We start from the raw sequence: 15,805 nt of genomic DNA on the forward strand, positions 1-15,805 counted from the left end.
CTCTATTGGAAGCCAATGTAATCCACGATAGAAGGGGGGTTACATGTTCACACTTCTTCAGATTTTGATAGGAACCTCTCTCAAAGCATAGCATCAAACAGCATCAACTGCCATTGATATGGCAAATTGTCTTCCCCTCTCTCTCTCCACTTTTCAATACTATTCGCCAAATGTTCATTTTAAAATAAGGCACTTTTCGGCTGCTAAGAGTTTGGATATTATTTGTAATCTTGCAAATATCCAAATGTAGTTGGCACACAAGCAGGAAATCTACCAGAGGTTATTATCACTGACTTTCAGAGCAGGATACAGGTTTTTATGCAAAATAACCTTCATCGGAGGGGTAATGAGAAACATGCACAGTATAAGCATACTGCACTCCTTGACAGACAATTGTGTTGATTGGATCATTCAAGATGTGTGCAGGGTTCAAATGCAGAAATTATACCACACTGTTTTGTATCATTGACCTACTGCACTGCACTTATGGGTACTTGGATAGATTGAAAAGATGAAATGGAAATAATACCGACTTGCAAATTATAACTATCTACTATATGACATGCCATTTAGAAATGCAGACGAGCAGAGAACTATTCAGTGAAACAAGAAAGAGCGCTGAGCATTACAGTGGCAAATAGAAAGGAGACCTGTTGTATTGTAGCTCGTGCCAATACTGCTCTTTAAAATGTGGGGGCAAATTTGAAAGCCGCGTTGCTGTTGAACCTGTGCAAATGGAGGAGAGTGTGGCGTAGTGGTTAGAGTTACACTCTGGGGTTGTGGGTTCACACCCCCGTGCTGCTCCTTGTGACCCTGGGCAAATCACTTAATCCCAGGTACGTTAGACAGATTGTGAGCTCACCGGGACAGATAGGAAAATATTTGAAGTACCTGTATGCAAACCGCTTTGAGTGTGGTTATAAAACTACAAAAAGGTGGTATACAAGACTCTTTCCCTTAAAATGGCCTTTGAAAACTGCATCCTCTTCCCCTGCTTACTCCCGGCAGAATTACCTGATGTCTGCACAGATTTTTATGTCAGGTGGATCAGCACTCCCTCGCTGCCAGAAACATCTTTGGGCAGCCTGCACGGGCTCTGCAGGCTTCCCTCTACTATGGTCCCGCCCTCGCGATGATGTTGCTTCCTCTTCCTTTGGTGGGACCGCGGTAGAAGGAAACCTGCAGAGCCAGCGGCTGGTTGCCATTAACTAGAATCAGCATCAAATAGGTAGTGGAGGAATGCTGGATTGGGGGACAATGGGGAGAGAATAAGAGATGTTGGCTGTGAGGGGCAGCGGTAAGAGAGATGTTGACTGGGGGAGTCAGGAATGATAGAAATGCTGACTGGAGTCAGGGTCAGGAATGATAGAAATGCTGACTGGAGGGGGTCAGGGGTGAGAGAGATACTAGCTGGGGGGTTCAGGGGTGAGATTCTGGCTAGTGGGGGCAGGGGTGAGAGAGATGTTGGCTTTGGAGGCAAGGGTGAGAGATGCTGGCTCAGTGGGGGGGGGGGAGCAAGGTGAGAGAAGGTATCTGGGGGGTTTTTTTGGTTCACAATGTAATCTGGTATTCAGTTGTATAAATGCTGTCTCCAACTTCAGAGATGCGGAGGCAAGTTTTACATTGTTAAATTTGATACCTTCTTCTAGAAGAACGTCACTAAGCAAGAAAAATTTGAAGGCTCTTTGTTTTCTGTAGTATAATTTAATGAAAAAACGAAATTGTACTGAAATTCTGAATAATAATGAGCAAAAATATTGTTTAAATGTTGTCAAACTTGCAGAATTTGCAAAACCGTAGCGCAGTTTTTGTGCCAGTCATGGCAATAATAGCTCTGATGCTCATGGAATTCCTAGGAGTGTTGGAGCTGTTACCACTGTGGCCAGCACTAAAAACCACACTACAGTCTTGTATGGGGGGGGGGGGGGCGTTGTGCGCAGAATTTGGATTTATTTTTTTTTGTGCAGAATTTTGAATTTTTTTGTACAGAATTCCACCAGGAATACCTGCTGCAGGGAAAAGTATCTGTGCTGTTCACACACAGCCCGGGTGCTTTTACCTACAAAAGCAATAAAAAGAAGGGGGTAGAGAAGGGCCTACCCATGCTCCACCCATGTGAACACCACTGACAACTGCACGCAATGGTAGTTCAGTTCATAACAGTAGAATGACATTTAGTTGTAACTGTGACATTTATATGCATAAGTGTGCACTTACCCATATGGATGTTAGAATTCTATCCGACCGATATTTGGCCAACCAGAAACAGCTCCTGGCTGGCCAAAAGGCGCATAGCCAGCTAGCTGCTGATATTCAGCACTGGCTATGTCCCATTTACATTCGCCAGACCCAGACGATCCACTCGACCTCAAGCATTCTTCGTCTTCCCCTCAATGAAAGGATGCACCCAAAAGAGATTCATCAACAGATTCCTATCCTACCAAACAGCCTCCAATGATCCTGAATAGAGCCAACTGGTCAGAACATCAACCTCTTACATGCATTTCAGAAAGCTCCTAAAACGTTCCTCTTCTCCAAACAAGACGACCCACCTTAAATTCTCTATGAAAAGACTCCCAAACCATTGACACTCTACTCCACGTTGTTGCTCTAAGACTATGAACATCCTTACCTATTTATTTACCTCCCTCCTTATAAAATCCTGCTTAAACTCCCTCTATGCGATCTATACAGTTTTCAGTCTTTTCTCCATTGATGTAGCTCACTGACTCTCAGCCATTTTTCCTTTACACCACCTCGAACTGAAAGGCTTTTGCGGTATATAAATAAAGATTTATATTATATCAAAATCTAAATAAACTTAAACTTGAAACTTGAATCCTATCTTAACCAGCTAGCTGCTGAATACTGGCTTGGCTGGCTAGGTCTGCGGGATCAAACCTTGACCTGGATATTCAATACTGCAGCCGAATATGGCCACAGCATAGAATAACCAGGATCGCGGACCATAGTAGATAACCAGGCTTCCTTCCGTGGTCTCAATATTGGCCCCTATAAATTTATGTGCACAATTAGCTTATAATTTAATCGCCCTGTTATAAAATGAGAGAGATACTGTCTTATATGCACAAAAAAGCATTAAAAAAATTATCAATGTGCTTTGCTCATATGGTACATCAGTTCTACAGTATTAGGCTTCTATTCAGACCATGGAAGATTGCTGGCGATCTCCCACGGTCCGTAGCGATTCTAGAAATTCAATGCCGGCGCCATATCCGGCCACCAGCATTGAGTTTCCGGTCTAATTTTGGCCAGCTGAGACATAGCCAGCTATGCCAATATTCAGCAACTAGCTACCCTTTTAGTCAGTTGTCTTTTGCTGCCAAACCATGTCATTCAATATAGCCATTCACCGGCCAATCCAGAGACAGCATGTAATAGCCAGCTATCCTACGCTGAATATTGGCAGGTAGCCAGCTACATGCTTTTTAAATGATCAAGAACTGATCCCAGCTATCTAAACAGTGCTGAATATCAGGCCCTATGTTCAATGCCAAGGTGTCTTTTTAAGCGCTGTTATGCAAGTAGGCATTTGTCTTCCATTCAGAAATCATGGGAAGTCTAATACCATACCTGTTTTCCAGTTATCTCTAGTCAAGCACCTTGTTTCCACTAGGAACCATAGGGCTCTTTAAATATCTGTTTTCACAGAAATTAGAGAGAAAAGGAATGTTTAATTAAACTATGCAGATAACTGCCATTATACAGCCACTCACTGACTTTTGCTTTGTGTAATTGAATCCACAAATTAACTGAGCAGAATACAGCATACAATTATCTGACTAGAAATCTGGTTGTTATTGAGCATGGCTTACTTGAAACAATAAGCTACAGGGTTCACCACGTCAGATCTATTGTGAAAGGAAGGGAATTAAGAACATTCCGGAACTACACTGGAAACAATTCATAGTCTCAGAATGCAATACCTCACAGGCTCCCAAGTTGAAGCACAGCTTAGTGTGTCAGTCTGCAACACAGCAGAGACTCAAGTTAAAGTACAGCTCTGAAGTTGAACATAATGCAGCAGAATCTTCCAGATTGACGTATAGTTCATAGTTTCATCTTTCAAGCTGAAAATTTGAAGCTGCACACAGCAAACTCCTTCAGGTTGAAGTGGAGCTGACTTTTTAAATTTATAATATAGTTTGCCCTTTCAGGTTGCCAATACTGCTGTCTCTTCCAGTTTGGCAAAACAACTGACTGTTTCAATTTGGCAATACAGTTGAATCTTTCAGCTTGGTAATATAGCCAACTCTTTTAGTTTGCCAAGACAGCAGACGTAATACAGGTGATTCTTCTCTTTGCCAAGATAGATGACTCAAACTGAGTCTTTAGTTTGCCAACATAGCTAATCTAATACAGCTGACTCTTTTAGTTTGTCAAGAAAGCTGATTTTTTTTCTTAAGTGCTTAAAAATCTGGAAGAAAACTATGAGTCAGCCTTGAGCTAACAGGCAGCCATCTTGAAGAATAGAAAGAAAAAAAAACTACAAACTCTTGGAAGTAATTTCTTAATCCTGGGGATAACATTATGGCAATCTTCCAGGTATTAGAGAGCCAAAAAAAGCCATAGAAAAACAGTCCACTGGGGTACTGATGTTTGATCTAGCCCAGAAGATAAGATATTACAATCTAATCTAATCTTGACATTTTTTACTTGCTTAACCACAAGTTCTAGGTAGGTTGCAAAAAGCAGAGAAGAGTCACAAAGGAGTAAATAATACAATGCCACAAACTGCAGCATTACACCAAATACATAAAATTGGATATTGACTAAAATTCATCCCATACAATCCCATACTAAAACAACCTTGCAGAAAAAAAATAAAAAATATAGGATCTTCCAGATTACATGTCCCCAAAGAAGTCCTGATCTCCTATGGTTAATTTTCAGAAAAACAAAACAAAGCTTAATAAGAAAATTTCCAGAACACATTACCATAAAGTATGTGATTTATTAGGAACTGCAGAAAAAGATAGCTGAGGAATACCTCAGGAATGAAGGGCAACCAGATACTCAAGACCGTTGCCTCTGACCAAAAAATGAAGAAGACCATATACATAAGAACATAATAATAGCCTTACTGGGGCAGACCAATGGCCCATCAAGTCCAGTAGCTTGTACTCATGGTGGCTAATCCAGGTCACTAGTGCCTGAAAGAGTAGCAACATTTCATGCTACTGATCCAGGGCAAGCAGTGGCTTCCGCCATGCCTTTCTCAATAACAGACTATGGACTTTTCCTCCAGGAAATTGTCCAAACCTTTCTTAAAACCAGCTACGCTATCCACTCTAACCACAACCTCTGGCAATATGTTCCAGAGCCTAACTATTCTCCACCTTTTGGTTTTAAAGGTATTTCCCTATAACTTCATCGAGTGTCCCTTAGTCTTTGTAATTTTTGATGGAGTGAAAAATCGATCCACTGGTACCCATTCTACTCCACTCAGGATTTTGTAGACTTCAATCATATCTCCCCTCAGCCATCTCTTTTCCAAGCTGAAGAGCCCTAACCTTTTTAGTCTTTCCTCATATGAGAAGAGTTCCATCCCCTTTATCATCTTGGCCGTTCTTCTTTGAACCTTTTCTAGTGCAGCTAAATCTTTCTTGAGATAAGATGACCAGAACTGAACACAATACTCCAGGTGAGGTTGCACCATGGAGCAATACAGAGGCATTATAACATTCTTAGTCTCTGGTTAACCATCCCTTTTCTAATAATTCCTAGCATCTTGTTTGCTTTTTTGGCTGCCACCACACTTTGGGTAGAAGGTTTCATCGAATTGTCTACAATGACACCCAGATCTTTTTCTTGGGCACTAACCCCCCCAAGGTGGACCCTAGCATCTGGTAACTGTGATTTGGGTTATTCTTCCCAATGTGCATCACTTTGCATTTGTCCACATTAAATTTCATCTGCCACTTGGACGCCCAGTCTTCCAATTTCCTAAGGTCTGCCTGCAATTTTTCACAATCTGCATGCGTTTTAACAACTTTGAACTAGATGACTAGTGTCATCTGCAAGTTTAATCACCTCACTTGTTATTCCAATTTACAGATCATTTATAAATAAGTTAAATAGCACCGATCCCAGTACAGATCTCTGTGGCACTCCACTGTTTATTCTCCTCCACTGAGAAAAATGACCATTTAATCCTACCCTCTGTTTTCTACTTGGAGTTATAGCCCATACAAAATAATCTGAGATCTCTTAGTTAACAGAATATTAACTAAATAATAGCTCCAACCACTATCAGGTGAAACCCCTTATGGAGGGTGGCACAGGACCAACTTAAGTTCCCTTGGCAAAACACTTCACAGGATAAAATAGCTGTCTTTACTGATATGAAAAAAAAGATGGCCCGAAAACCCATGCACCAAGTGTAGCAGGATTTGATGAAGAAATTGAGTGCACCCAACAATGAAACCTCTGCCAGAACTCATCTTAAGAAGGAGGAGACTCAAGTAGAGATTTTCCTGCTCTCCATGTGGCCATTGCTGCTACAGCACAATGCAACCAAAAGAAAAAGTCTCATGGTCCTCAAAAGAAGCCAAGCCCACTAAGCTCTCAGCTTCAAACAGGTGTCTTGGGCAAAGCCACCAAATGAAGAGCAAGCTCTGACTGTAGAAGAAAATTCACACTATATTAAATAGTGCCAGAAAGTGCATAACTTACCTCATTGTGAAGTCATATTGCATAGTGGGCAGTGTAAAAACCAAGATCTCTCGAGGGCAGGGAAAGCAAATGTTTCCAAATACAGAAACCACGCTGAAAAACACAAGGTTTCTCAAGGACAGCCAGAGAAGGCACAATTTGCCTCATGCAGGAGCTACAATGCCGACTAGGTAGCATAAAACCCAAGGTCCATTGAGAAATACTGAAGTATAATAAACTGTCACTGAGGTAAGAATGCTTAGCAGATTGTACAAATTTTCCTTCATTTTCTTCAGAAAATAGCAGCAGAGAGAAGGGACGAGAGGGATTCAGCACCACTAAGGGCTCCTTTAATGCACGGAATAGCACGCGCTAATTTGCCCCACGCGCTAGACCTTAACGCATTAGTTCTAGAAGCGTAGCGTGGGTTTAGCGCACACTAAAATGCTGCGTGCGCTAAAAACGAATAGCGCACCTTAGTAAAAGGAGCCCTAAATATTACCTCCAGCTAAATTTGGATGGCTCCCTACAGGTTTACCTCTAAAATGTGTGAAATAGAATTACTCTTCACATGTTTTAAAGTCCTCTATTTGGAGATGCTGCCTCTAACACAAATCATCTAATTGTTCGGAATCAGACTGAAATGATCCACATGGAACAGAAACAATTTCAGTACTCTGTTTCTCTTGAGTATCTAGCCATATAAAACATGAAATGACCTGTATAAGATAAAACAATTTAAATGTCCTGAATGTGTTAAAAGTTTCTATAGGCAACCTCACTTGAGACAATATGAAAAGAACCAGAAGAGTGAAACCATTTAAATGGTTGAAGAGTGATAAAAGAGGTCAGATATCGCAACTGTGCTTAGATGACATGAAAGACACAGGAATGATCATCTGGGACATTACCATGCTGATAGAAAGAAAGCTTAATACTAGAAAAACAGATAGTGTTAATAGAGGAAAACACAAGAACAGTATTGCTAATAGAAGTGTCAACCATACGTGACTATTCTTACTATGTACGAATAGAGACAGAGACATTACCCATTTAATTGCACAATAGAAAAGAGCACATTAAAATATCTTAACTTGCCAGAAAAAAAAAAGACTAAACATAAGGCAATATCCCATCATAAAAATTCCAGGTCTTATATTTGACTAGATTGTTCTAATCTCTAATCTCAAGTCAATTTGAGCCCTTCAGAGTAATAGTAGAATGTCCATCTTTTGCATTGTTTCAGGTATGCATTGATAAGCCTCTACATACATACATATTAAAGCTGATTCAGGCATTGCTTGTTCTTTTTACTAAAATGCATACTTCACAACTTATATTGCTAATATCTGCCATTGTAACAAAATAGATTTGACCTGCATTTGTTCTTTTCTTTTTTTTGAAATATGTTTGTTGGCAATTGCAACACAGATTGTATAAGCAGTAAACAAGGCAAAACTTGATAACACCATACAGTAATATAAAGAAATAAAAAGATCCACAAGTACAAAGCGAAACAATCTCAACCTGAGTACAATCTCGCTGCAACCACATTTTTATATTACAACCCCTCAACAATCATCAGTGACATCACCCCTCCAACAAACACCATCCCATATACACCATTCTATACCCAACAAGCATTCCCCAGTACGAGTTCCGCCAAAGATGAATAAACTTTCCACTTGGTACAAAGTTTTGAAGGCTGCTTATACTCTTCAACCCCTGGAATCGGTCGTAGCCATTTGGCAGGGGGAGTTAGATATCCCATATGACAGGGAGTCTCTTTTTAGCACTTTTTGATAATATCCATTCCATGGGTGGTATTACAGATCTTAAGGAAAAGCTATTTAAAATAATCCACAGGGCCTATATTTCCAGGGTACAGGGGGGGGGTGCATGGGTTTATGGGAGGGGGACCTTTGCTCCAAGTATCACCGGTCCCAGGGTAGTCTAGTCCATTATTATTTTGGAATGCCTTACTACAGAATTATGATTGAGGATTCTTCCTCTCCTGGAGCAGATAGTGCAAAAAGCAATCCCATGGGATTACGGTCTGTTATTACTTGGGGATCAGAGGGCATTTTTGGAGGTGGGGTTCTCTTTCTCATAGTGAAGGTTTATATATATGGCTGTGTTGGCCATTAAAAAGCTCTTATTGCAATATTGGGTGTCGGATTGCTCGGCCTCTTTTGGCTTAATCGCATTGCAGAGGTGGCTCGCTTTGAAATGGGAGGTGGGGGAGGGATTGTGTTATGTGGCTGTCTGGAAAGATTTACTACTTCTTTGCCCTGATGCCCCTCCTACAAAGACTTAGATGCTCTGGCCCTTTTGGGTCACCTGGGGATACCTTGGTACGTCCAGATAGGCCTGCTTTTGTTCTAAGGGGCTCATATGTCCTCTGGTGTGGTGACAGAAGAGAATATGAAACTAACAGGGCTACTTTTTCCCAATAGATTTTTTTATTGGATTGAAACATTATATAAACAAAAAAGAAGCAATTGAAAATATTCAAGTGAACACTTCCACTCCTCAAAGGAACAACTCCTGCCCAAACAAGGTGAAGTAAAACATACAATGAAATTAGAATGAAATAAATGTCAGGAACAACCTCCAACTCCTCTAAACCCCATCCTCACTCTTACCCCACCCCCCTGTATCTATCTATCTGTCCCCCTTTCCTTCCTCAATTCTCCCTTCTCTTAACTACTTTATTAAACAGTTCCTATTCTTCAAGACCCTTATCGTATTTACCCGGGCATTTGTCCATTAGTTTTTCTAATTGCTCCACAACGTTTAATTTAAGAATCCAATCTTGAAGAGTTGGGCTATTCTAGTGCATCCAAAATGCAGCTATAACACATTTCACCGCTGCCAATCTCATACTTCTGAGGCAGCATTTGCATTTTTTCCCACTTTGCTTGTTAATAGAGTCAATTTAAAGGGTTCCGATGCCCCAAGTCAACTTTTGCACACTAATCTTGAGGTACGTCTTGAACTATGAAATGCACAGATGTGAGGACTCAGTAAAAGAATGGCCCTATACCAGAAGGCAACTTTGTTGTCTAATAATTTTATTTTTTCCACTTGGGAAATAATAAAGAGAGACCAGGAAACCTAAAAAAGGAGCAAGGGTGCCAAAAAATGGAGACAAAACCACAGGTCCAAATAGTAATCCTTTATTGGCTGACCCAACATGACCATGTTTCAGCACTATGCCTCAGTAAGGGAGTCATTAATTTTTCACGCTGACTCATAAAATCTAAATTGCATGGAAACTGTCTCTAAAAAAATCTGAAAAGCCTCCCAATAAACAAAATATTACAATCATTTATTGCTCCAGAATTATTATCTGAGTAGTGCTGACTAATGCACTACTTACTCAAAAGCAGCTCCTCTGCCACCGGGAGCTGCTTCATCTACACAGGCGACCTCGGGCCGCGTGGGAGCCCTGCTCCGCCCCCCGAAACCACAGCGACACCACTACTTACTCAAAAGCAGCTCCTCTGCCACCGGGAGCTGCTTCAGACACTCTAAAGGCCTCGGGCCGCGTGGGAGCCCTGCTCCGCCCCCCGAAACCACAGCGACACCACTACTTACTCAAAAGCAGCTCCTCTGCCACCGGGAGCTGCTTCATCTACACAGGCGACCTCGGGCCGCGTGGGAGCCCTGCTCCGCCCCCCGAAACCACAGCGACACCACTACTTACTCAAAAGCAGCTCCTCTACCACCGGGAGCTGCTTCAGACATTCTAAAGGACTCGGGCCGCGTGGGAGCCCTGCTCCGCCCCCCGAAACCACAGCGACACCACTGCCTGCTCAAAAGCAGCCCCTCTGCCACCGGGAGCTGCTTCAGCCACAGCACTACCCAGCTCGACCGGGCCGGCGTGGGAGCGACTGCAGGGACGAATACCGAACACAGAAACTGCCAATATCACCTATCTTAGAGGTGAGTGAGAATAACCACCAACACCACCAGGAATTCACTCTAGACCACCAACACCAAAACCTAAATAAACAATTACTAGGTGACCCAACTACAAACAGGAACTCAACCAGCATATATACCGAGACCCTACAAAGTCCCAGCAAATCCCACAACAACTTCTCTCAGCCACACACAGAATGGATACAAGCACACCCAAACTCATCCTTGCTATACTACTACTATCCCTCTTCATAGACAAATGGAAAACAGCAGGATACCACACACAGCCAATCCCAATCATTACAGTACCACACAAATCCGTCATACAAACCAGGAAACTCCAAACCCCTAGAACCTTGATCCTCTGCTCACCATCCAACCAAGCAAGCATACCCACAATCTGGGGAAAAAGACATACAACAAAACCCAAGATAAGCTCTCAAAGACCTCAGACATCACAAAAAATACAATCAAACATAGCTCCTACCCCCTTCCCATTCACAAAAATCTCACAAATAGCATGTTCATACTTAAATATACGATCGGTAGGTCCAAAAACAGAACTAATCAAAGACTGGCTAATCAAAGACAACTTAGGATGCCTCTTCCTTACTGAAACCTGGCTCATATCCGACACAGACCCTCACATTACTGAAATCTGCCCCAAAGGATACAAAATTGAACTAATATGCCGAGCTAACAGAAGAGGAGGAGGGCTAGCAATTATAGCAAAAAACAACTTCAACATCAAAGTCCTAGCCAAGCACTCCACCCCCCATTTAGACCTTCTAGCCTGCCAACTCTCTGACACCACCCTTACAGGAAATCTAAACTGCCTTCTATGCTACATCACCCCAGGAAAATGGAACAACACTAAACACGAGCTAAAAGAGTTCATCCTCCAGAATTCTCTTTCCTCTACAAACAATCTGATCCTTGGTGATTTAAACCTCCATCTAGAAGACCACACCTCAAAACAAGTAGTAGATATTATATCTTACCTCAGTACTCTATCGTACCAGATCCTCAATCCGGAACCAACACATGAAAAAGGTCATCAGCTCGATATTGCAGCATACTCATCCCCAAACCTCAATTCACAAAACATCCAAATCACCAACGGCACCTGGCAACCCACCCTATGGTCGGACCACTTTAAATACAACTTCACTATCAACTGGGTACATAACAAAAATAAACCCACTCCCCTCAAAACAAGCTCCATGACCAGACAGAAAATCGAACCGAACACATTCTGGAACGCATGGACCCAGAAATAGACTCCAGCAACCCTAGTGAATTCATAAACACCTGGCGTTCTCTCAGCGAATCGACCTTGAACAAACTAGCACCACTAAAAGAAAAAAACAAAATACACAGACAATCAGATAAATGGTTTGACACTGAACTCCTACAACTAAAAAGGAAATGTAGACAACTAGAAAGGGCATGGATAAAACAAAAACAAGAAATTACTAAAACAGAATGGAAAATCCAAATCAAACAATACAAAATCAAATTGAAGGAAAAACGCAAAGACTATTACTCCAACCTCATAGGCACCGACAAACCAGACACAAAAAAACTGTTCAACCTAGTAAGAAACCTTACCGACACTAAACCTTGTCTAGCCACCCAGGAAAACCTAACACCTACAGCCTCTCAGTTAGCAGACCACTTCAAAAATAAAATCATCTCAATTAGAACAACATTCAACAACTCACAAAACAACACAGACAAGATTCTAACAAAACCCACATCAGATGAAGCAATATCAGCGGACAGGTTCTGGACCGACTTCCCTACAACCCAGTGGACTGAACTGGACAGACTATACAAAAAATATTGCAAATCATCATGTGACCTGAATAACTGCCCACCATACCTACTAGCAACAGCTTCCATAAACTTCAAAGCTAGCTATACATTATGGCTACAAACCACACTCAGGGAAGGCCAGTTCCCACCAGAGCTCGGAGAAATTATAATCACGCCTATACTGAAGGATCCCAAAGGTCTAACAAATAACCCATCAAATTACAGACCAATCGCTTCTATCCCAACATACGTCAAAATAATAGAAGGACTAGTTGCACAACAAATGTCCACTTACCTTGAAGCCCACAATATCCTACATCCATCCCAATCCGGATTCAGAACCAACTACAGTACAGAAACTCTCCTGGTATCTCTACTAGATATAGCTCGAAGTCACCTCAGCCAAGGAAATAGACTGCTAATCATCCAATTTGATCTCTCAGCTGCATTCGATCTAGTGGACCACTCCATTCTTCTCCAAAAACTAGACGCAATAGGAATTTCAGGTAAAGTTCATAACTGGTTCCAAGGCTTCCTTAAAACTAGAACATACAGAGTCAAATCTAAAGACATTCTATCAGAACCATGGTCCAATCCATGTGGAGTACCACAAGGCTCTCCCCTCTCTCCCACACTTTTCAACCTATTCATATCCTCCCTAGGCACCACCCTAGACACCCAAAATATTACTTCTTTCAGCTACGCAGACGACATAACCATCCTCCTTCCATTCGACATACACAACCCAATCTCCACAGAACGCTTGAAAACTACATTAGAAACAGTGGATAAATGGATGACAGACCACAAGTTGAAGTTGAACTCTGACAAAACCAAATTCTTATTACTAGAGAAGGACAAAAAACCATCCCTAACAGAACTGGAAGTAAACTCAATCAAGTACCCTATACAGAACTCCCTTAAAATCCTAGGAATACATTTAGACAGATGTTGCACAATGCAAACACAAATCCTAAAAGTCACCCAAAAAGCATTCTTCACAATGCGAAATTTAAGAAAAATCAGGAAATTCTTTAACAAAGACCAATTCAGGATCATTGTCCAATCCCTTGTGCTAAGTATTGTCGACTATTGCAACAGCCTCTACCTACCTTGCCCGACCAACACAATAAAAAAACTACAGACCATCCAGAACACAGCCCTCAGACTCATATACTCACTCAGCAAATACGACCACATTACCAATGCATACCTAGAATCTCACTGGCTACCAATAAAAGCAAGAACACAATTCAAACTCTACTGTCTCATTTTCAAAGTAACCCATGGCACGGCACCCAATTACCTAATTAATCGTTTCCATTACTATCAACCACCAAGAAGAAGGAGAACACAGAACCTTTTCACCTATCCACCACTCAACGGAACTTGTCGTAAGAAACTATACGACAACCTCCTGGGGACACAGGCAGCTAAAATAGACTCTGACATCTCAAAATTACTGACCAAAACAACAGACATAAAAGAGTTCCGCAAAGAAATAAAAACACTACTGTTCAAAAAATATCTCCCATCACTCTAACCACCACCCAATGAGTTCCCAACCAACGACTTCGGAAACACCCATCTATACTATCTCTTTGTCTGTGACCTAAAATGTAATGTAACTCTTCTACTTTACACCCGATTTAAACGATCGAGTTGCCATGTATTACCTCTGCAAAATACACTATCTTCTGTTATATGTAATAACTTATGTGACAATTACTATCTTCTGTGAACTTGAAGTATCATAACTCTTTACTGTTACTGTAATATACTCCTATCCTGAAATGTAATTCTACTGGAAATGTCCAGATATCTTCTATAATGTAATCCGCCTAGAACCGCAAGGCACAGGCGGAATAGAAATCCCTAATGTAATGTAATGTAATGTAAATACCACACTGTGCACAATAGCAAAATAAATGATTGTAGTTTTTTGTTTGCTGGAGGCTTTTCAGATTTATTAGAGACAATTACCATGCAATTTGGATTTTGTGAGTCAGCGTTATAAATTAATGACCCTTTACTGAGACATAGCGCTGAAACAAGGCTGTGTTGGGTCAGCCAATAAAGAACTGCTGATCTAAGATACTAGAGTAATTTCAGATGTTCTGACTTAGATGTCTAATTGTCAATTTGAGCATCCTTTCTAAAATATTACTTAATGGACTGAAGTCATGATTAAAAGCCTAGAATTTTAACTTCCTTCAGGGTCACCAACTCAGGAAGGCACCCAAAGCATACAGTAGGAGTAATGAAACCATGAAAGGACATGGCTGCCCAATATTTTCAAAACTTGTTTTGCGGAACCTGTATTTGCCCTTGTTTTCTGATGTCTTTAGATATTTTCTGCACTATTGACATGCCAAAAGAAGGTGGTTTTTCATGAATTTTCTATTTTATGTTTGAAAAAAAAAAAAATCCTTTTAGACTATTACTGCCCATTTCCATAGCTAAACAGCAAGCAGGATTCCTTAGATAAAAGCTGAGTTTCCAAAAAATCATTTAATCACATGTGATAATACCTTCTGAACAGTGGCAGCTGAAACCGTTGAAACTGGAAGAACAGGTACCTCTGTTTTTGCATGGCTGTGAGATGCAATGGTCAATCTTAGACTCACAAAGCTCTCCAGTGAAACCTACAAGAAAGGCACATCTTTTTTACAGTAAAATAATGGTGTCTACTCCATTTTACTGTGCATTTCAACAGCACAAACTGATTTATTTGATTCAGTATGTGAAAAAAAAATTGAACTGTAAATGTTTTTCATGCAAAAATATTCTGTGTTTCACTAGAATTGTTGACCTTTATAAGCAACTTCTTTTATTAACAATAATGTGAATCAAATGGCTTAATTTAAAAAAAAAAAAAGAAAGAAAGAAAAAAAAGGCCACAGTTTTAGTTTACTGGCAGCATCAGTCTAGACCAGGGGTCTCAAAGTCCCTCCTTGAGGGCCACAATCCAGTCGGGTTTTCAGAATTTCCCCAATGAATATGCATGAGATCTATGTGCATGCACTGCATTCAATGCATATTCATCGGGGAAATCCTGAAAACCTGACTGGATTGCGGCCCTCAAGGAGGGACTTTGAGATCCCTGGTCTAGACATAGGGGTCCTTTTAGTAAGGCGTTTTAGCGCGTGCTAAACGCTAATGCATGGTAGCACGTCCATTATATCCTGTGGATGCAATTTTTTGCCTGCGCTAAATCGGCTACCACACCTTAGTAAAAGGACTATATACCCCTCTTTTACTAAGATGCGCTATACTTATTAGCGCATGATAAATATTAGCGCACGCTAATCACGTGCTAAACGCTAATGCTTGCATGTTATCCTATGGACGCATTAGCAGTTAGCGCATGCGTTGATTTAGCATG

General features: G+C 41.1%; 1 protein-coding gene across 1 annotated transcript in view; it reads right to left on the reverse strand.

Moving 5' to 3' along the window:
- Positions 1–15,805, reverse strand: part of DNER (delta/notch like EGF repeat containing) — a 261,530-nt gene that overhangs the window by 69,157 nt on the left and 176,568 nt on the right. The window contains exon 7 of the mRNA XM_033959607.1: positions 14,952–15,065. Within this exon, the coding sequence (XP_033815498.1) occupies positions 14,952–15,065 (114 nt within the window). The remainder of the gene's footprint in view (positions 1–14,951; positions 15,066–15,805) is intronic.

Source organism: Geotrypetes seraphini, chromosome 9 (assembly GCF_902459505.1).
Source record: "Geotrypetes seraphini chromosome 9, aGeoSer1.1, whole genome shotgun sequence".
Lineage (NCBI taxonomy): Eukaryota > Metazoa > Chordata > Amphibia > Gymnophiona > Dermophiidae > Geotrypetes > Geotrypetes seraphini.